Raw genomic sequence first — 23,246 nt, 5'->3', positions numbered from 1 at the left:
TCATAGTCTTTCAAGTTAAAAAATAAAGTGATTGCTAAGGACTTATATGTCGTTGCTATGGACAAAAATGTCATTTCAAGTATTAAAAATTTCATTGTTATATTATTCATAGCCTTCTAAGTTTAAAAATATATGGTTGCTAAGGGGTTTTATGTCGTTGCTAGGAACTTTGACCTCTGACCTTGACCTCATTTTATAAATCTTATTATGCTGAACATTTCTGCATTTCAAAGTTTCTTTCTATCTCTAACCTCTTTTGAGTTATAAACAAAAAATCATCATTTCGGACCCGAAAAACAGTTTTGGTGCCCAAGATCCATAATAGTTGGTCCAATAATTTTGGACCCAACATAACAAATGTAGATGTCACAAAGACACACATTTTCTTTGTCACATTTTATCAGCCATCTTTTACAATTATTGAGTAAAGCCGATAACAAGCTAAGGTCAAAATCTAGGTCATGACCTTGACCTTTGACCGTAGGTCAGTTTTCATAGTCACGTTAATTGATTATCATTGGTGAGGATCCTAGGTGGCTACCACTTACAGTTTTTGAGTTTTAGTGGCCAACCGACATCGGTTAATTTTTTGAAGGGCCATAACCCTACCAATGAGTCGTTGGATCTTTTTGATCCATATTAACGAAGAACCAGGTCTGTTAACATCGTTTAACCATTGTGGTTTTAAGAGGGCGATAACAGATCTGTAAATATTCCAGTTGTATTTGATTCCCATGCTTCACTACCTTGTTGTAAAATTTACATTCCATTTGTTGAGTCAAACGTCATTTTGAAGTTCGCTTATGGAGTACTTGATCGTTTGTTTATTCATTTGTATGATGTCTAACTAATTAAAGACATACAAAAACAATTTTAAATGAATAAACAATAATCATAAGTAATTCAAAACAGACAACGTCAAGGAAACAAAACGAAAGAATATTATAGTCAAGGAACATAAAAAGGGGTATGTCACAGAATTTTTTTCCAGTGTTATTCGCTGAACTTTAACTAAAAACGGGAAAATAGTCATTGTGGGGCCCTTTATAGTTTGCTGTTCGACGTGAGCCAATGTTCGTGTTGAAGGCCGTACTTTGACCTATATTGATTAATATGTTATCCTTTCTAATGTTTATACTTTGTGACTTGGTTGGGGAGTTGTATCATTTGCACTCCTACCTCATCTTCTTATTTATATTGTATTACTGATTAAACAGATCCAGCAATGTATTATATAAGTATAAGATGATGTGGTATGAATGTTTTCAAATTTATCAAGGAAATCAAACTAATTATACATATAACGTGTTTTCTACTAGTATTTTATTTTTGTAGACGTAGATTAATGTCTACAAAAGATAAATATGTACACCGGAAGAAATCAAGCAGTCAGACTTCCATGAGTGAGCAAACTTTTTTCAAAGTATTTTCACACACTTAGTTTCTTATTAACAAAAGAAAGAACATCTTGAACTTTAACCAAAAGTAATATGGAACAGGCGTTGATACTTTATTCAGTTATCTTACGTTTCCATGATAAACCGGACAGGTACATTTGGAGAATAAGGCATGTACTGTGTTGCTAGAAAAGAACATTACATGATTTTAATTGTCATGAGCAAGACACTGCATGACATTTCTGTAATTTTTCGGGTTTTTTTGTCACTTGTTATGTTGTAAGCTCAGCAAATCCATATGAACTGATGATCATTTTTTTTTTTGTAATTTCATTTAATTACTAAAAATAGAGAATCAAATCGAGGAATGTGTCAAAGAGACACAACAACTCGACCAATGAGCAGAAAACAACAAAGAGTTTACAAAATGATACTCTATGTCATGAAGCTTTATCAACGCATATCAATGATATAGTTTTAACATTCAATATGCGACTGGATTATAAAATATATATTTAGCAATCAATCATCTGTGTAGGGAAATTTAATCATAAAATTTAAACTTGCATTATGCGACTGGTGTCATTCAGTTTCTTTCATTCGTGTTATGTACAAATGTCTTAATATGTAAAACGTCATCAACGATAATATTTTAATTCGGTGTAACGTGAATTGAACTTCTGTCCTTGGCTACGCAGTTAATCAACAGGTTGTATGGTTTATTTAAAGCTCAGTGTTTATGTCTTTTACAGTAATTCGTCAATGGTTGACCGCAATTCTTGTTTCCCTTATCATCAATTTATTTTAAAAGAAGATTCTAGGAAAAATAATTTGAACATAACATGTTAATGTACAAAAACTGCATGTAGGGAATATCCTTCTTATATGCAGATAAACTTACTGTCTTCACATCACATTTCAATATATTGTTAGGTTTACAAAAACAAAACGGTAATGGAAATGAATATGCAAATGTGAATATAGATGATAAAGTAGATACGGAAGATGTGACTTTTACCCTGAAAGACAGAGAAGATACCGATCTACAGATAGACGAAATTGGCGATGAAAATGTGTACTCTAATGTAACAAGCAAACTCGATATATCTATGTACCAGATACAGATTGAAAACCTGAAGAAGGCTATAATTGAGAACCAGATAGACGATGGTTTCAAGAAAGAGTATGAGGTAAATAATTGCGTGAATCTTTTACGTTTTTAATGCAAAAAGTATATTTTATAAAATTGAGAATGGAAATTGGGAATGTGTCAAAGAGAAAACATCTCGACCACAGAGTAGAAAACAGTCGAATGACATCAAGGGTCTTCAATTCATCGTGAACAATCCGCACCCGGAGTCGTATGTTTATTCAACATGTTGCATGATCTAATCGTTTCAAGATGGTATCCCGTATTTCTATATATTATCATAGATGTGACTCTTGTCTTGGGTTAAACTCCTAAGTATAGCACATTTAAGCTTAAATTGCTATTCAACACATAAGATTTAATTCAGAGAATCATTTCTTCAGAAGCGTATTACAAATAAAGTATTTAACGCTGTTGATATACTTATGAACTTTGCGGAAGTGAAAGATAGTACTAACATTTTCTCTTTTGCCTGTTTTTAGATGTTACCTAGAGGACTTTTGTATGCACATGTTGAAGGTTCCAAAGAGGAAAATAAAGTTAAAAATCGTTTTCTCTCAACATGGCCGTGTATGTAAAATAGTAGAAAATATATATATGAAAATATTGTGCATACTTTTGTGAAAACACCTGACTAGTCATTTCAAGACATAAAACAGGAAACATAAGACATTCAAATCTTAATCTATGAAAAATAAAACGATTTTGACGTATCATGTCTGCAAAACAAAATATTCAGATATTAAAGGTAAATATTAACGACAACAAGAACATTTTAGAGCAACGTGACAATTTTTCAGAAGACAGAATTATATATAATATTTCTGTATTTTTGTTTTTGATATAAAAAGATGTGGTATGAGTGTTAATGAGACAACTCTCCATACTAGTCACAATTTGAACAAGGATTTTGTGTTATACCTTTTTTGGTTAGTGTTATATATTATATCATCTGACCGAATACACCTACTTATGTTATTCCTTTAACCATAATGCAACGGCTTTTTCGACAAATCTTCAGATTTAAATAATTAATATATCTGTTAAAAGTATATTTTCATTTTTTTTTGGTTTTTTTATTGCAATTTTTCAAATAAGGAACTGATTACATGTAAACACGGACTTTCAAAGTTTAAGATAAGTGATATTACTTAATTTTTATTACTTTTTTAATACGAATATTATTTTATATTTTGTATAATGTATATATTATTTTACATCTTTGAAGATGACCATTCAAGAGTTGTTCTGAAGGGAGACACGAAACATGATTATATAAATGCTAGTTACATAGATGTAAGTTTTAAATACCTCTCTGAATAATTATCAGGTTTAAGAGTAAATATGCGATATTGTTAGAGAGAGCAATTCAAAAACCAATGCAATAAATGACAATACGTCGTTGAACGGACATTTACAGTTGTAATAGATCATTTATGAACTTCTAGCCGAACAAGAACACACATAATATATTTAATATATTTTAACCTTATATTTTACCTGTTTTAGTGTAGTTGTAAAGCAAAATTATATCCGGTTGGAATTTGATCCGGAGGAAAAAATGACACAGTAGTTGTTGTTATTTTTTTATCCGGAGGAAAATATTTCCCTAGGATATTTTTTCCTTTGCCGTGAAATTCTATCTGGGTAGTTAACTTATTGAATAGTTATTAGAAAAACTTATCCTTTAAAAATACTATGAAATAATAATAGTGTATTTGAAATAAAGCGAAATTGTTTTAAAAAAAAAATGGATTATATTGGGGAAATAATTTCACAAATTATCCTTGAAAAAATTTCCTGAAATATTCAAGTCAATATCATTCTTTTAAAATGAAAATTATCATGAAACATAGGGAAGAAAACCAGAAGTAATTCCAAAGATCGTAATTTTGAAAATAATATCATGATAAATAAGGTTAGTGAAATACATGTAAAAGTGAGTTGTTTTCAGATCTCAGTACAAATCTAAATTTAAAAGTAAGGTAGAAATATAGTTGCATCACTACTGTTAAAAATATATAAATAGTTTTGTCTGAGGACAGAGTTGGATGTAGTTGTTGATTATATGGAAATCAGATAAATCATAGCATAACAATATATTGGAACAAAAGCATGTTTAACAGCTGGATAGTTTTTACCTGTGACATATTATATGTCTTATTAAATCAAGTTGTAAGTCATCTTTTTATATAAACGAATATATAAAAATAAGATTCAAGGAAAAATTTCACTATAAAATAGATTCAGAAATATTTTATATTAATATCTTTAAAATATAAATTGCTCATAATTACCTCCCTTTGATAAATTATGCAAATTTGGTCTACCTTTGTGAAATATTTTATGATTATAGTCGGGTATATATTGATTGTGAGTAACTTACATACAGTAGTAGTTAATGGGACTCTATTTCACAGGGTTCTGTGAAATATAGTACGGCAAATATATACCAGTATATACTATCCGCATAACACAGATAGATTTTCACTCCTCTGGAAAAAATTAACCTGTGAAATACCATGCCTGGAAAAAAATTACCGAGACAAATTATGCTCAGAATAAAATATCACATAGGAAGAAATAAACCGTTACATAGTATCTAAATTCGAAAAACTATTTTTCATCAATAATATAAAGATAGATTAATGAACCACAAACAGATGACACAGTCACATTCTACTTTCACTTTTGGATGTTTCGAATCTAAATAATACAAGCTGAACATAATCTTTGAGACCATCGCGAGTTGGTTCACCGTTATGGAATATCTGTTATATAGATGATATCAGATATGCTCCCTATGTCGTGACTACAATCCCGACCCCTTTTCATGAATGTGACCTACCGAATTAGACTTTTACCTTTATTTATTACATTTTTACCTATTGTGTCTGTTTGTTTTGTTCACGCATCACGCATTATCAATATTATTAAATTTGATGCGACTGTCGTACAAATGAGAGGTTAAGCACTATAAGGTCCGAGTGCACAGTTATTTCGTAGTGCATTTATTTCTTTTAGACAATAAATAAAAATTAAAAAAATCCCACCTGCGCTTTCTCAATAATATTTTCATAGTTTGTTGTACTACTTTTGAGACAAATTATATCAAAATTATAGAAAACGTCATCAGCTCTAACTCAAAATATGGACAGTTTTATGTTAATGGGGTCTTGAAATCTTTTGACAGCTTCCAAGTGCTAATTTTTTACCTTTTTCAGTTGGACCTAATCACTACTTTACATTAATATTTATGACCCAAATTTTTTTACAGTGTCATTTCACCCCCCAACTTGCTATATGAGGCATAAAACATGGACATAAATTTGGAAGGGGTATAACAAAAATTGGCAAGTAACCCACTGTCCACACAAAGGACGATAACTGTGTACTCGGACCATAAAACCAGGTTCAATCTACCATTTCCTACATTTGAAAATGTCTGTACCAAGTCAGGAATATGACAGTTGTGGTCCATTCGTTTGATGTGTTTTATCATTTTAATTGCAATGTGATTAGGGACTTTCCGATTGAATTTTCCTCGGAGTTCAGTATTTTTTTTATTTTACTTTTTTTTTAATCTTCACTTTGTATAATTACAGAACTACGAAAGGGAAAAGGCATATATAGCAGCACAAGGTTCGTAAAATATTTATATGGTTGTATGTCTCTTTTAGAATTATACAATTTATAGATTATTTAGATTTGCAATCATTTAAAGCACCTTTAAACTAAGGAACTGGTGTTTAGAAAATTATTGATTTCAATATTGTGTTTCACTGAGTAAAATATATTGTAAAAAGTTAATTTATTATTAAAGTAGTAAATTAATCATACTCATGTTAAACATCACTCTGATATCTGTCGTTTCCATGATATGTTTGTTTTTATTTAAATGATATTCTTGCCTTTTTTCTGCTCTGTGATTTTTCATATGTTTTTTTCCTTTGTTTGACATGCATAGTGTTTTTTTTAAATTAAGTTTTATGTCAGCATTATCGACTGCAAGGTCGAACAGTACAACTTCAGCGATATCAACAAAAATACTGAACTCCGAGGAAAATTCAAAACGTAAAGTTCATTTATTAAATGGCAAAAACAAAATATCAAACACATTTAACGAATGGTTAACAGCTTTAATATTCCTGACTTGTTACATACATTTTCTTAGGTAAAACTAGCTAAACTCATGTGGATGCCAGTCGCATAAAATATAATTTATATGTTGATTTTGTTTGTCTCTTAAGAGCTTGTCTCACAGAAAACCATGCAAAAGTGTCCAGGAGTGAATTTTGCAGAATCTCTTTAAATTTGGTACAAACACCACTTAGGCCAAGCCAATATCACTTGCAAAATGTTGCTTAAATTTTATCGGATAGCCGAGTTTTGTAGCGCCATCTATTTTCACCATTTTTTTACGGGAAAATTGCCAAATTCAAGGTTTTTTTAAGGATTTAATTCCTACAAATAATCAATTCTAGCCATGATAAATATCTCTTTTGCCCAATGCATGTGATAAAGCATTATTAAGGAAATAAAAAAATGTATGTAATAAATATATTTATCACATATTTGTAATGAATACGTCGGGTTTTGCATATGCAATAATCTCAAAATTGCCCGGGGCAAAAAAGAGTATATTGATATTGTGCCCTGATTCTAAATGACGTCACTTCATTGTATCCCTAACGACACGTTTGTGGTCAAATGTTTAAGGTTTTACCTTTTATCTTTCTTTAAATTGTTATAATTGACCTTTTTTTCTCTTTTCTGCAGAACATAAATATGTGATAAAAAGATTATAACATGTCTTTTCCATATTGGCCCTGGTATCATCCCTCGACCCGTATCGGCCCTCGGAAATAGCTATTTTACCAAATTTAGGACCTGAAGAAATGCTAAAATATAGAAAAGGTGAAGCTGTAATTAAAAGATGAATATATCAAAATGTACTACTATGATAGCTTAAAGAAATATAAAAAATCCACCCACGGCAAATATTTAGAAATATATTTATTATATATCACTGTACGGCTATTTTTTATAGTATTTTTATAATAATTTTCATGAAACAAAATCTTTTTCTTAACACATAGCCACAAATCAGGGTGCAACTCTTTTCAAAATGAGTGATTTTATACTTCAACTGCTGTTTCTTATTAATTAAAAGCAAAATCATAGTAAAAACGATATTCAAAGTACTAAAAGCTCTCACGGAAAGCTCTATTTAACAAATAAAAAAAAAGGTTTGATTCAAAATCCAAATTCCCAAATCTGAAACTGCTAAAATAATCATAATGAAATATAAGCACAGAAATGTGTAGGGTCCCCATATTTATGCAAATGTAATGTTGTTGGAAATCTTTCATGCTACTCATAAACATTCATTTGTGTGTAATTATGCATGTTATTCAGTATTTTGATCCAGTGTACCTGCTATTGAGGCTGTCAAATTAGAAAAACACAAATAATATCATTTATAGTTAAAATGAAAAAAGTTTGGTTACATGTGTAGGTCAGGTTTGAAAGGTGATGACAGACGAATTTGTTGTAAATTTTTAACAAAAAAAAAACCCATCAGAATATTTTTTTCCAGTGTAAATTACACAAAATTTTAGCCTTTTTTGTTTGTTTTTATACACTAAGACACTGAATTCTTTACTTTTATTTTTTAAGCCCATAATGACATTCAAATCATAATCATGATTATAGAATTGATAGTTCTTAAAATCATTGATACCAGCTGACTTGGCAAAAACTTATCAACTTTCAGTTTACAGCAAAAGTAGCCATACCATTGTCCTTGTACTATTCTGTGAATTGTCACTTCCATTCTGGCTTATAATTTTCATTGTATATTCACGAAAGCAATACCAACACATATAATATCTACCATGAAGAGCATAATTCTCATTTTGGGTAGTTTCTCTCTATCATCACTTATTCACTTTAATCTTCAGAAACTAACTTATCCAATTTACATGATTTAGGCAACTATTGTAGTTTATGTAATTTGGAGCTTCATTTTGACTATAGCTAATTACCATGATAATATAAATTTTGAATTTTTCCAGTTTCACAGATAAATGTACATGTATAAGTAGTTTAAGACTTGCAGTGTAAATCTTAATACTTTTCTCTTACTGCGATATAGCCATTCCAACTCCATCTTCTGAATATTTGCTGACATATTATTCAGTATCTTATGTAACTGCTAAGTTTAATGTATCGACCATATCCACACATGAATATTTGCACTTTGAATCCTGGAAATTCAGTCTTGTCCTATTCTATTAAACATGTACTTGAATTTTTATCCATGTGAAACATTTTGTACATGTTTTTTCAAGTTTAAAATTCCTCCACAACTTCTAGGATTACAGCTGTGGTTAAATTTCATTAATACTAAAGATATTTCATCACAGGCCCAGGCCCATAGCCAGAAATTTCCAAGGGAAGGTAACATTAACTTGCGATAGTAATCTGGGAGGAGGGGGTAGGGTGACTTTCGTACAAATCCCTCGAACCCCCTGGCTATGATTGTTATGTATTGGCAGACCCTTCTTTAGTTTTTTTATATTAGATATGCACAGTGATTCATTTGTTATATTTTTTATATTATTATTTACCTGCTGTACATTCTGCAGACCTGCTTTAAACTTGGCGTTCGTTGTGGTCATAATAGCAACAGCAAACTAAATTCATTCTCCACTTAGCCTCATAATCTATCGGTGTCTCCTCTACGTTTCTGTAATATCTCCTTATATAACACCCAGTCTGTCAGTGTCAGTAACAGGACATTGATATTGTAGAGCTGAAGCACTGACTGACAAAATGTGAGAAAACTCAAGACTTGTCTCTACATATTGCAACATTGACATCAATACAAAGTAAGATGTATATTTATGCCAATCAAAGAGCTTAGGTAAGGTCCTACTAACACAAAAAAAGCTTAGTTGCTAGTTTCAGGGAAGTCTGCATCTGAACAGTTACCTTTTTTATATCTTATTTATTCAGATGTTATACTTTTGCAAAGTATTTTTTGTTGATAAAATCTTTTAAATAATCAAAATTGAACATTCAAAATTATTATAACATCATATTTTGTTCAATATATACCCAAAATTGGTTTAGTAAAAATGTGAGAAAAGGGCTTGAGGTTGGGTTTAAAGAAGAAAATCAGGATATTTTTACTAATTTGCCATGGATGGATTTTTTATATTTTTTTGATCCAATAAAAATTTTGTGGAAAGAAATTGATATCAGGTATTTCTGTCTTCACCTTTTCGAAAACCAGTGACTTGAAGTTGGCTAATAAATGACATATACAAAATAAGGCATCAAAGAGAGCACCCTTTAACAGTGCAAAAAAATAAGAAATGCTTTATAAATGCGTAATTTATGATCTTTTAAATATATTTCCACAATATAAATGGCTTGAAACCCAATAGAACTAATTTAGTGACTTTTAAAGTACTTTCAAATAAACATATAGTTGAAGGATTTTTGGCTAATTTTATCCAATTATGCAAATTAGCTTGTTACTAAAAATAGACACAATTCAGAGAAGTCTAAAATATATTTTCTGGTTTCCATTGAACCTAAGATATGAAACAACTTCATTAGCTGATATAGTTTAACCAACCTCCTGGACGATTTTTTTAAATTTTGCATGGTTTTCTGTGAGACAAGCTCTAAACAGTATTCATATGATTTTTTCCGACTTAGTCGGTATAGTTTCGGTTTGTGCCCTTTGAACTTAAGGACGCTTAACTATGGCAACAGAATACGCATGCACGAAAATCCTTTCTGTGATTGGACAAAATGCTGTCATGGTGGGTGATTTGGTTGTGTTTGAAAAAACGTCTCGTTACTTAATATCGTGATGGAAAGCAAGTGAAAAACTATAAATATTTGAACTAGATCTTACAAAGATTTATATTTTTATTAAAATAATTGTTTCTCCAATAGCTCTTTGCATCCGTGACAGCTGTTTTTTCGGGACAATTATATAATTTTTAATGTAAACTTTGTTGTACGAACGTATTTGACTTTTAGAACGCACCTACGCATGTGAGATTTCCGCGGGGTTTTGGTGAATGTAAACAGAAAGATACGAGGACCGAGAATACTGAACACAAACAGAGAAAACGTTATTTAAATTGTATATTTGTGCTTCTGAAGGTTATCGAAATGATAGTTTTAAACATATACTCAAATTTAAATACGTCTGATATCTTTTTTAAAGATAGTTCTTGTTTTATTTAAGATTGATTTAATAAAATTGTTTTGAAAGAATATTTTTCCTTTCATATACATTGTATAACTCATTTTAAGCAGATACGGCACTTTAAGGATGACTGCAGCTTAAACAAGTTGATAACTTATACTTAAGATATAGTATTACAACAAAATTACTTACCTTGCTCAGTACGAAAAGAAATTAAGTTGATCATGATAGTTGATAGACAATAGCTTTAGAAATTTGTAAAATACTACTTACAATGACTTAGAGCTATTTTTTTTTTTTTTATTATTTTTTTTATACATGTTTAAGTACAACTATGTTTAATATGCATTTGAACTAGTTATTTTAAAAGTTTTTCATTATATTAAGGTCCAAAAAAGGTTACATTGAGAGATTTCTGGCATATGATATGGCAGGAAAATGTTGGGAAAATAGTGATGGTAACACAACTGATAGAAAATAGAAAGGTAAGCTGAATTTACTGCATTTTCCGAGTGCTTGTCTAGTAAAATTTTATCTTTGAAGTATTTCAAATGATTTCAATTTATTTGTAATTTGATTAGAACATTTTCAACTTAATATACGCATAGATGGTCTAATAAGTAGCATTTAATATTCTGTAAAACTTTTAAATTATTTTTTCTGAAATTAGTGTCATCAATTTATATTTTTAACTATTGAAGAAAAATAAATGCATATAGTCTGATATGAATGCAAAAATCAACAAGATTTTTTCCATTGCCTGAAGTCTATATGCTAATTCATGTCTGTATATCTTCAGGCAAAATGTGAAAGATATTGGCCTAAAACAGTAACAGAACCACTAGTTGTAAACAATTTCATAGTTACAATGAAAGAGGAAATAGAGCAAACAGTTTATGTGTACAGGTCGCTGACAGTATTGAACAAAAACGTAGGGGGTATATTTAATTTCTTTTCTGTTTCTAAAAAAAAAAAACAAATATGTCCTGACATTTACTATCCCAAACAAACACGTTTAAACGCAATCTTAAATCAGGCATGTTCGTAAGAAAACATCATAAGTGGATAAGTTATATCGGTTGTGGATAATATATTGTTGTCATCACATGATTGTTGCTGTGTTTCCAGCGTCAAGAAAAAGTTCTGAGAGATATATCATATAAATGTTTGATAATAAATTGATTGGGTCCTTAGTAAAAAATGTATACTTACACATGCATGTTTAAATCATTTAAATTAATAGAAATAACATTAATGGAGTGTAAGTAATTTTAACAAGCAAACAATAAGTCAATTTGCATGTGGTAATCAACTTGCTTATTTCTTCTTGTTTGCATATGTTCTAAGCAGGTATGTGTGGCTATCACGAAGGGCTTTTTATTATTATTATGATCGGTCACATTTAGCTTTTTATTTATCATGTTCACCGATACTGATGAAAAATAAATTCTCAAATTCATTTTATACCTTGCACTTTGAATTACGATCAGTTGCATTGAACTTTTGATATACTGTATGTCATTCAGATAAACTGTGCCATGTGCAGGTCTTATGACAATAATACCAGTTGTCTTATTTTAGACTGCACAAGAAAGAACAATTCATCATTTTCATTTTACTCAATGGCCGGACCATGGTGTCCCCGACAACATAAAACTGGTAAAATTTTACAGAAAAGTCAGGAGTCAAAAATGCAATCAACATGGACCAATGCTGGTCCATTGCAGGTATGTATGACAACAACACACCTTGACCATTGGTTCTTAATTATACATCAAGTTTCACATGCATTGTACACAACATATAACAAAAACTCTTCCTGGAATAGCAGTCGTACCAAAATATCAGCTTAATGTTAAATCGTATTTTGTACAGATGTTAACACTACAGTTTTGTGATTTTACTTTTTTTGTTACAAAATAATATTTTAAATAAAAACAAATTCGTTGAACCTCAGAACATGATTAAAGGCATTAGTAAATTTTAATCATCACCTCTTAGTTGGTCATTAAATGTGTTTGTTGGATGGTTCCCAAATACTGTTGTTTGAGTAGTCATTTTTCTATAGATATAGAATTTCTTGGACTATTATTTAATCCTAGGTAAACTATTGAGTGTTGTATGCTAGTAACACAACGACACATAATACGTAAAATAGGTGAAGTTGTGTGTTCCCAATTTTAGTCCTTCTAGTGTGTATTTCAATAGAATTAAAGAGTAAAGTTCATGCATGTTCATGCATGTTCATGGGGAGATAAAAAAGAATGATTAAGTATTCTTTTTTTATTATGTTATTCTACATTAAAATCAACACAAAATGTTTAGTCCTTTGCTAGTTATTTATTGTATTTGCTGTATGCGTTTATAACCTTTGACGACCCCAGAAATTTAATGTCTATACCAAGTACGATGGGATAAATCGGCGTTACAGGAGAACGTTCACCTTATCTCACCCAGTTAATTAATAACAGTAAATCTCAGCGCGTACAGAAATTGTCTCGTCTACACTGATGTGATTCTATTTATGCAGTGTATTAATCAAAACACTTTTTCATTTCTCAAGCGCTGGAATTGGACGGACAGGGACATTTATAGCTATAGATGCATTATATGAAAATGGAAAGAAAGTTGGTCATGTAAATATAATGGAGTATATACAGATGGCAAGAAAAGACAGAATAAACATGGTTCAAACACATGTAGGTAACATTGTTGTAGAAAGATCATGCACGGCTACACTTTGGATGATACCCGCATATAGCTTTTTGTAAAGCATTCGCTATTAAATTGGCAAAGTTCACTTGAATTTTTAACTTCACTTTGAGTTTTAAATCTGAATTGATTATTTGATAAATGACGCATATTCTTAGAAAGGGTTTTTATAAAAGGGCAAAGCTTTTAAACAGATCAAAACAAAACTGTTCTGTCATTCATTAAACTCAAACCAACCCACACTTCGAAAACAAAATGTTGCACCTCTCGAATTAGGTGTAAACTCGGTAATACGTCAAATGTGAATGGTGGCATTCGATGACAAGAGCGTGAAACTGTGATTACAATTGGCATATATCCGTCGTGTACTGTAAAACAGATATTCCATAACTGTCAACTAATTCTTCATAGCGTTCGTAAAATTTTCGAAAAGAGGATTCCAACTTCACAACTTTGAACTCTTGGTTAGATAGATTCCTTGTGACATCAGTCTTATATGTAGGAAACCATGATAGAAAATGCATGGTTTATAACTTGCAGAGATATACTCCAAATGCAGGCGCTGCTAGGCAGTTGCTACATAGAAATGAAAGGTTCACAACTGAGAAGCTGAAGTCATCCCGATTGTAGTAAAGTGTTGTTCGCAACCGCCCCATAGTGTTTATTTCAAGATTTAAGCTAAATGTAACATAAGTTGTACGTCTTGTTAATGTCAATTACAGGAACAATATGAAGGAGTCTTTGAAGCCTTATTAGAACTGTTTACTGTACCAGAAACGGCTATTCCAAAGAATGGATTTTGTCAATACATTTCAGATCATGAACAAGCAACCTTACCACGAAATCAAGATCTGTATAAAAGTCAATTTCAGGTAAATGTATTTATGGATTTTCTTTTGGATTGGAAACATGTTCTATTTCATATCTTAATAATAATGACACAAAACTCAGACGTGCACTCAGAAAAAACATTGAAGCAAATCAGGGTTTTTAAACATTCATTTAGAACACTCAACTTTGTAAGAAAATACGGACAACATTGTTTTTCAGTGGTTGTCGTTTGTTGATGTGGTTCGAAAGTGTTTCTCGTTTCTCTTTTTTTTACATAAATTAGACCGTTGGTTTTCCTATTTGAGTTGGTTTTCCGATTTGAGTTGTTTTACACTAGTCATATATTGAAGCCTTTATAGCTTGCTGTGAGGTGTGAGCAAAGACTTCGTGTTAAAGACCGTACTTTGACTTATTATGGTTTACTTTTAACACATTGTGACTTAGATGGAGATTCGTATCATTGGCACTAATACCAAATCTTTTTTTTTCTATGTACAATGGAATTTTTGTATTTTTCAATTGTAGTTATAATACCATTTTACCTTTGTTTGTATGTCTTTGGCAGGGCTGAACATGAGTACATTTCTGCATTTGCATTTTCACTTTATACAATAGCATGAATAATTCGTTGTCTTTTCGATCTTTCGTTTCATATAGAGATTGGAAGCACTAAGACCTTTGTATCCTCCTTCAGCTTTTACTGCCGCAACATCAAAGGAAAACATATCCAAAAATTCAGCAAATAAAATATTTCCACGTAAGTACTTATTTTGTCTGTTTATTAAATTTCCATGTGGCCACAATCCAACGACAGTTTGTTATACGCGTGGTATGAGAGTTATGATAGTTATGATAGTTACATACAGGACCTTGCATGTTCATAAAACACAAAAAATACATTTCACATAAATGAATTAAAGAAAAAGAGTAGATTGCATATGAAATGCCAAGTTTCACTGGAGTGTATCAATTATGAAGTTTTTATTGTATTTTGTTTTAGACGACAGATATAGACCGTACCTCATGTCATATGGTAAAACACATAATGATTACATCAACGCAGTAATCATACCAGTAAGTATTTTCTTTTTGTTCCACTTTATTGTTTTAAGTTTCAATAAAGTAACATATCGAGAAACATTCGAGAAAATACTTAGTATTTATTACTAAGTTAAATATGTTTCAATATTTTCATCGTATTTAGAACCAACGAGTGAATAAACCAATATTTATATGTCATATAAATTTTTTTTTTACATACAAACCTGTGCCATTAGTACTGAACCGTCCGTGTTTGCAGAATATTCCTCTAGCAGATGGTATACTGGTACCCTTATGCATTGTTGACAATACGTTTAACATTTTACCTTCGCCAAAAGGCTCTTTTGCATTGATCTCGTAGTTATAAAACTTTTGAGAACCCTTCTGTTTTGACGTTCTCCTACGTTTGAGTATTCATTTGTTACTTCTTAAACTTTAAATTCAGATAACATGCGTCGTGAGTACCATGCAAATATAACAACATGCTACTGTGTTTTTCTGCTCCTATAATTTTCGGTGTTTCAAAAGTCGAAACAATTGCCAAATACTTGGAATTCATATTTTAAGAAAATCAATTTTCGAAGCTATGAATTACATGCAGGCTGTAGTTCATGCTTTATTTATGGTTTTCAAAGCCAAAAAAATAGTAGCACATAATAATTTATAATAACAGGGTTGGGTTCTTTTTCTCTGTCCCATACAGCCGAATCATACTGTTACACTATCGAACCTGTTGTATAGTAAAGGTAAACTTGTATATTAAAATTGAAATATCATTTGCCCTATTTCATAACATAACAATGCAATACATTTTTTTTCACAGGGATATGCAGAGAATAGTAAATTTTTAGTAACACAATGTCCTTCAGAGAAAACAGTTGTTGATTTCTGGACAATGGTGTATGACCATGATTCTAACATTGTGGTATTGTTGGACCAGTTGAACAAGGTAATAGGTTTATTTGATAATTTTGTGAGTTTATTTGATGTGTAATGTCACAATCCCGTTAATTTGATAACAATTCAAAACAATAAAACGGACGAGACTTTTTGAAAAAAAACTTCCATTTCGCTGCATTAATCAAATTTCGACACACAGCAATCAAAGGTTATCTTAAAAAAAACCAGAAATATTAGACAACTTTTATTCACTTAAGATTGAGAAAAAAAAAGTATAATCACAAAAATACTGAATTCCGAGGAAAATTTGAGAAGGAAAGTCCCTAATCAAATGGCGAAAACAAAACCTAAAAAGCATCAAACGAATGGATAACACTGTATTTATTCCTGACTTGGTATATGTATTTTCTTATGTAGAAATATGTTGTTTAAATCTAGCTTAACCGTGCATTACTGTTCACAATAATTAAAGACATATCAGATAAGTAATTTACTATAATTTGAATATTAAAAAAAATTGTAGTTAATTTGACAATTCACACTGTTATTAGATTTTTTTTATTTAATTTGCATAACTTATAATAATGAAAGACTGTAAATATACAATTGTATTTTACCAGAATGCTCCGTTATGGGATGAAAAACAGGAAGTTCTGGAGTTTGAACTATTTTCTATTTTGCAAGAAGATGCATCTAATACAGAGGAGTTACAGTTGACTTTATATCATAAGGTGAATATAAAGGTTCCACAAATTCACTACATCATATAAATGTTTTTATACTTAAAGTTGATGTGAACGTGTAAATATTTTTATTTTTTTCAAAGAATTGTATAAAACAGTAAACTCTTAAGCTTGAACAGCAAATCTGTGATATAACATTTTAACTCTCTTTCATCCTCAGAAAAAGGACCAGAGGAGCATTACTGTTTTTTCGGCAAGTAAATTGAACGTTGCAAGTGTTACAAAGCTTTCATCAAGCATTCTGCTAGGTCTTTTAAAAAAAGTAGAAGACTGCTGGAAAAAAGACAAAGGTTCCATTACTGTTGTTAGCAGGTACGTTTAATGATTTACTTTTATAAATTGTGACTTCGATGGAGAGTTGTCTCATTGGCACTTATTGTGAATAGTAAAATAATGTAAGTGTAGTTATGTTGTAGTAATTTTGTCTTTTTAATGAAATACGAATTGAACGAGAGAAAATTTGAATATCATTTATGTTTAAATGAACTTGTAGAAACACAAACAAAGTGCGTATATGCGTAAGAGCTCAAAATGTAAAGATGCTTGTTGTTTGGTGTGAGCCCAGTCTCCGTGTTGAAGGCCGTAAATTGACCTATAATGGTTTACTTTTATAAATTGTTATTTGGATGGAGAGTTGTCTCATTGGCACTCAAACCACATCTTTCTATATCAAGATAGTTTAGTATATGCAATATTTACAGTAACTGTTAACTTTTAGTACTAAGTACAAAGAAACAAACACAATGTTTGGATACGGAATGCGGCAGTGACCAATTATTGTTAACCACAAAATAATAACATATATAAGAATTTAAGGTCATGTAACTAAAATAAACTATATAATAACAAAATACAAAACACTGGCATCTCATAACAGCAACAATATAATCTACAAACAATGACGTAACGCTCGCAATATTGCCAAATTTCATCATTCCAGTTTTTCTTTCTCTGGAATAAAAAAAAACGTCTTATACTTGACTATCTGTAGCGCTTCATCTGAGGGTCCCTGGACCTTGTGGAAAATATGTCACATTCATAAATTTAAATCAAACTTTGTAGATAACACTTTATGTTCGAACAATCGCCGGATTCGGAAGAAGACCAGATATACATTCATTTTCAACGTCCATATCCGTAAATATAGATAGTTTAACAACCTTCAGTACTTTTAACACCCTTAAGTAACCAGTAAACCATAATATTGCGCCCCATGGTGTACTGGGATACATGTACTTCATGATGTTAAAGTATCGATATATACGGATATGAACGCAGATAACTTTTATCAATTCTAGTTATTTTCAATTTAACAATGTGTATGCTACTTCTATTGCTGGTTATAGGAAAACGTGAACCGTTATTATTTTTTTACAGCGACGGTTGCACTAAAATTGGACTATTTGTTGCACTGTATCTTGCTTTAGAAAAATTGGAGATAGACGATGAAGTTGATGTTTTTCAATTGGTTAGAGCAATGCAAGTTAGACGTCCTGAATTTTTTATGAAACTAGTAAGTTTTTTGTGTAAATTTTATATATTAATACAACGTTTCAGATATAAAAATGTTTACGTCTGATAACATGTTGTTATACTGTTCCACCGTACAAAAACAAATTAATAAACAAATCAGATTTATCCTGAATATACAGAGCTATCAGTTTAATTAAGGTAAAATGTAATTCTTTTTTAAATAAACGTTTTGTTGTCCTAACATGAACATATCTGCATGTACAACTATACATAGAACTAATTATTGAATGGCATAAACATTACAGATGGAGACACACTTCAGAAAATTCCATTCGTATATTCAGAATGAAATGAACAGTAACTTAAAGAGACGACGACTGGTTTAAAGACACGGGAACCATAACAATTACACTTTAGCCCTGTTCAATCATTTAAACAATGTTAAAGTTTAATGAAAAATGGAAATTAAATTGCAAATTTGTTTTTTTTTCTAAACACATAAACATCCAAAGATGGTCTGTCATAATCCTTACTTAGAGCATGTACATTCGCTTCAAACATGACTGATAAGCCGTTTAATTGTTCCAAAACTCCAACTTAAAAAAGTGAGAAAATATTCACAATAGTCTATATAGAACGGTTTGTTTACTACATGGCTGATATTTTCTTTCTTTCTTTAAGGATCAGTATGAATATATCTACAAGTGTATCAAGGAACATTTAGAAGAAATAGACTCGTTATATGCCAATCTTTAGTGATGTGAAACTCTTATATGTATACACATAAGAATGTCTCTTGTAAAAATGCATATGAAGATAAAGTTATTATAGTTTAAAAGCTGTAAATCCAAAGAGAACAAATGGATAAGTCCAAGTTATACGTTGTTTTATTTTTTAATTTTTTTTTATACTTCTAACTGTCACATATATTTAACAGAATTTTATATAAACATCACCCAAACATGCATTCATGCAAAGCCTTCATGAATCACACATGCATATGTTTTTGTAGTCATACACTATTCATTTGTTCAATTAGCTGCTGAACCGTAGCTCTTAGGTCCTTATGATATTTTTTGACAATTTGCGGACCAAAGAACGACAGATTTCTAATTTCAAACGCTCGAAATTGCAACCCAGTTTCAGGAGTCTCCTCCATGAAATATAAACCCTTCTTTCGTCTATAGATAGATACAGACATCTTATTTAATCTTGAAATCTGTGATCAAGAATTTGTAATTTGGTTACTAAACATTTCCATGTTTAACGCATACATTAAACTTTACAACTACACATACGAGAAACTAAACAGACAAGAAACTTTAAATGAATAATCTTAAATGATGGGCCGACATCGGAGTTCCTTTACTGTGACCGCCCAATAGTACTGGTGTTCACCTAAAAAAGTATTTGTTACGATCAGAGAATGGAAAAAATTATTGCATACATGTATATCATAAAAAATTTGATATTTCCTTTTTTTTATTTGATGCATTATATGAACAAATTTAGTCATGTTTGTCATCTTTGGAAGATCAAACCAATTTAATCATATGTAAATAAATTGTGTTTATGCTCCGCGACCGACATTGAACCTTCTTAATCCCATTATGGTTATATCTAATTATTAGAGGTAATCATCTTATATTGAAAAATATACATATGAAGACTGAAAGGGACATGTTTGTTGAGTTTGTTTGAACTGAACATCCCTGATGTTATTCTGGTGTCACATTTGTTACATTTGTACATCACAAGTTATAAATCATATTTAATTGGACTTATTGTCGTTGAAGGTTACACATTTAATATAAGTATAAAGAGATAAAAACATGCCTTTTTCATATTTGTCGTACTATTAAACCGCAATGGATGTTTGCTGTCTTGTATAAATTCTCTAGTAGATATCGGTATAGTGAAAAGACAGATATAAATAAAGGATGTCTTAATTTTTAAATAATATCTAGTTTTTAATTTCTATATTTTGCTGGAAGTTTCTGTATGGTAAATATATGCTAATATACATTTTCCACCATATTTTTGTGTATGAATTGACATACTCATTTACTGATTTTTTTCCATGCTGTATGTTTTGTAACTGATTTTAATTATAATCATTGATAATATGTGTCTACTTACTAATTTCTTGAAGTTTCCTCTTACAGAGAACATGCACTATCTAATCACTATACATGTACATAATTATATTAAGAAAACTGCCAGCAAATTTATTTTCAGTTTTATTTTATATCATATTTTCCATTAGTATCAGTTAAAATCAATGTTAAAACCCGTTGTAAATGATATGAAAGTTTACCTTGAATAAGAATACCATTACGCTTATTGTAGCTAATTTAAAACAATAAATAAGAAATACTTACGTTGGTTTTTTATAAAGTTCTCAATGAACATACAGTACATGTACATAGTCCTAGTTTTATGATATCCTGGGATTGTTTTAGCCAATTTTCCCTTATTGTTCTTTATACATATGTAAAAACTCATTATCGCTCAAGTAAGTAGTAGACCAAGGCCGTGTTCACATTGACCAAAACTCGGTGTTTCGTTAATGTAACTCCCACTTAAACTAAACACAATTACGTTCCAATTTATAAAACTCAATGTTTACATGTAGTGTAAATCATGTTTTGTCTTCATGCAGTCGATAGTCAATGGAGGCCTTGTGTAGGTTAAGTGTACACAAAATTAGGCATTTAGAAGAAACATTCTACCATGTATATCTAAGGAAGAAACGATTTTTGAATACAATTGATATTTATAACAATTATTAATAAAGTTCTTTACAGAAATATTTGTCTAAACTTGATATATGTTAATTTGTTAGAAAAACAAAACTGAAGGTAGCTTTATTAACTCCTTATCAAAACTCAAAGCATCATCATTGCCGACCACATAATTCATTTAAAAAGGTCTTACAGAATCGACTGGACGTACATGCAAATATTTGCCACTGATATTTACTCAGACAACGATTCACTCATAAATGCATTACTAAAGAAGTGTGAGGTAAATTGTACTGTTTGTCTGGTTTATCAGATCCATTAAAATACACTAAGAAATAAAAAAAAATTACCCCCTCCCTTTGCTAAATACCATTCGAACCAAACAGAAAAGATAAAAATTCGGTTATCCTTAGCATCGCAATCCTTGTTTTTCTTCGTCTGTAAGCACGCTGCTGCAGCCTACGTTTTCTAATGCGTAATCGAGATATCTTTCTTATCTCTAAACTACTGCAAATCATCAAAATTGCTTTCATAACGGAGCAACCACTTAAAGTAAAAAAAAAGGTAGTATACAATATTTTCGATGCTAGCAATTATATTTCTTTTTCTATATTAAACACTGTAATGAATGGGGAAACTCTGGATTCAGAAATTTTTTTTTTAATCAAATTGGGGATCTGAATATTTTTCAAGGAAAAATCCATTTCCCCCTCTTTTTTTTAAATCAATGGTCGTTCCCTAACTGCTAAAAAAGTTGTCCGAAAATTTGCATTCAGTTCTACGTAACAAACATTTTTATGACATATAGTTTAAAAGTGTGAACAACTCTTATGTACAGGTAATTAAGCAAGGTGTATAGATGTGAACAAATTTAATGTGAAACCAGTGTACATTACATTAAACTAATTAGAATATAGCAAAGTGCTCTCGACAAATAGATTTAGTGTCTCCTAATTGTGACTAATGAATGTAAATCATGCACTTAGTAAGGAAGTATCCTATTGTACAGACCTACTTACAATTCTAAATGAAAAGTTTTTATAAATTGAGTTCAACAGTTAATGCCCAGAAGCACATTTTCCAAATCGAAAGGATTTATCACAGTGATTGGATTTGACTAAAAGTTGCATTATGAAACAAAAAAATTAAGGTGGTATGGGTGTCTTCCTCCATCTTGGATTGTAAAAAACAGTGAACCAAAGGTCAATACTTTCAATCAAGTTAGCAAAATTTGATGCAGGAATGCAGATATTTAATATGTATTTTCATTTAAAAGAACCAATTTATAAGAATATAACTTATAAATCTTAATATTTTTGCAAAAATTTATTATTTTTGTTTGTTTTTTATTTGTTTTTTAAATTGCCATTTTAAGGAGAGGTAACTCTAAAATAGTGCATTTTCTTAAGGATTCTACATGGAATTTTCCTATTTTGTATTTTAGCCGGAAAAAACTCACGGTGACCCTATCTTTTCTTTTGAAATTCTCAAAGCATTGTCTGAAAGCTATCTTTTCCTTGAGTATTTAACAATTCTATCATTTTGTTTAGTTTCTAACCACAAAATTGTGTTTTTTCCTGTATAATCCATACAAAATGTGTCATTTTGTCGCGTCCTGTAGCTTGAGAAAATGCGCGGTGACCTATTAGTTTTATTATATATTTCAACATATATCAATAGATACTACGTTTTGGCAAAGTATGAACAAATTCTATCATTTTTATTTTAGACTCCCATACCACCTTAAGTTGAAGTTTACTGTTGCAGTAACACTTGTGCCCATAATGTTATGAAAATAAATGACTTCAATTTACAAATAAACAATAGAGAATAATTATTTCCAATATTCCAATAAAATAAAACACGAGATATTTGATATAAGTTTAAAACTTTTACAGGCATTTTATCAGAACATTTCCTAGGCGTAATAAAATAGTTTTAAAAGCCGTACTGAAATATTGGCTGAGGAAACAATTTGTTTTAACTTGAATTTATTCATTGATAATAAAAAAGGACAATTCC

At 30.4% G+C, this 23,246-nt stretch overlaps 1 protein-coding gene across 1 annotated transcript in view; it reads left to right on the top strand.

The window, feature by feature from the left end:
- The window catches only part of LOC139488366 (receptor-type tyrosine-protein phosphatase epsilon-like), a 99,773-nt gene extending 78,827 nt beyond the window's left edge, over nt 1-20,946 (top strand). The window contains exons 7-23 of the mRNA XM_071273904.1: nt 1,336-1,403; nt 2,331-2,587; nt 3,030-3,117; nt 3,776-3,843; nt 6,153-6,189; nt 11,168-11,265; nt 11,580-11,711; nt 12,362-12,507; nt 13,344-13,479; nt 14,215-14,364; nt 14,981-15,080; nt 15,324-15,397; nt 16,188-16,313; nt 16,885-16,995; nt 17,168-17,319; nt 18,385-18,520; nt 19,162-20,946. Of these exons, the coding sequence (XP_071130005.1) occupies nt 1,336-1,403; nt 2,331-2,587; nt 3,030-3,117; nt 3,776-3,843; nt 6,153-6,189; nt 11,168-11,265; nt 11,580-11,711; nt 12,362-12,507; nt 13,344-13,479; nt 14,215-14,364; nt 14,981-15,080; nt 15,324-15,397; nt 16,188-16,313; nt 16,885-16,995; nt 17,168-17,319; nt 18,385-18,520; nt 19,162-19,236 (1,954 nt within the window). The 3' untranslated portion in view covers nt 19,237-20,946. The remainder of the gene's footprint in view (nt 1-1,335; nt 1,404-2,330; nt 2,588-3,029; nt 3,118-3,775; nt 3,844-6,152; nt 6,190-11,167; nt 11,266-11,579; nt 11,712-12,361; nt 12,508-13,343; nt 13,480-14,214; nt 14,365-14,980; nt 15,081-15,323; nt 15,398-16,187; nt 16,314-16,884; nt 16,996-17,167; nt 17,320-18,384; nt 18,521-19,161) is intronic.
- Nucleotides 20,947-23,246: the final 2,300 nt, after the last annotated feature.

The sequence above is a fragment of the Mytilus edulis genome, chromosome 1 (assembly GCF_963676685.1).
Source record: "Mytilus edulis chromosome 1, xbMytEdul2.2, whole genome shotgun sequence".
Taxonomy (NCBI): domain Eukaryota; kingdom Metazoa; phylum Mollusca; class Bivalvia; order Mytilida; family Mytilidae; genus Mytilus; species Mytilus edulis.
The sequence above is the reverse complement of the archived record's forward strand: the minus strand, read 5'-3'. Positions and strand labels throughout refer to the sequence as shown.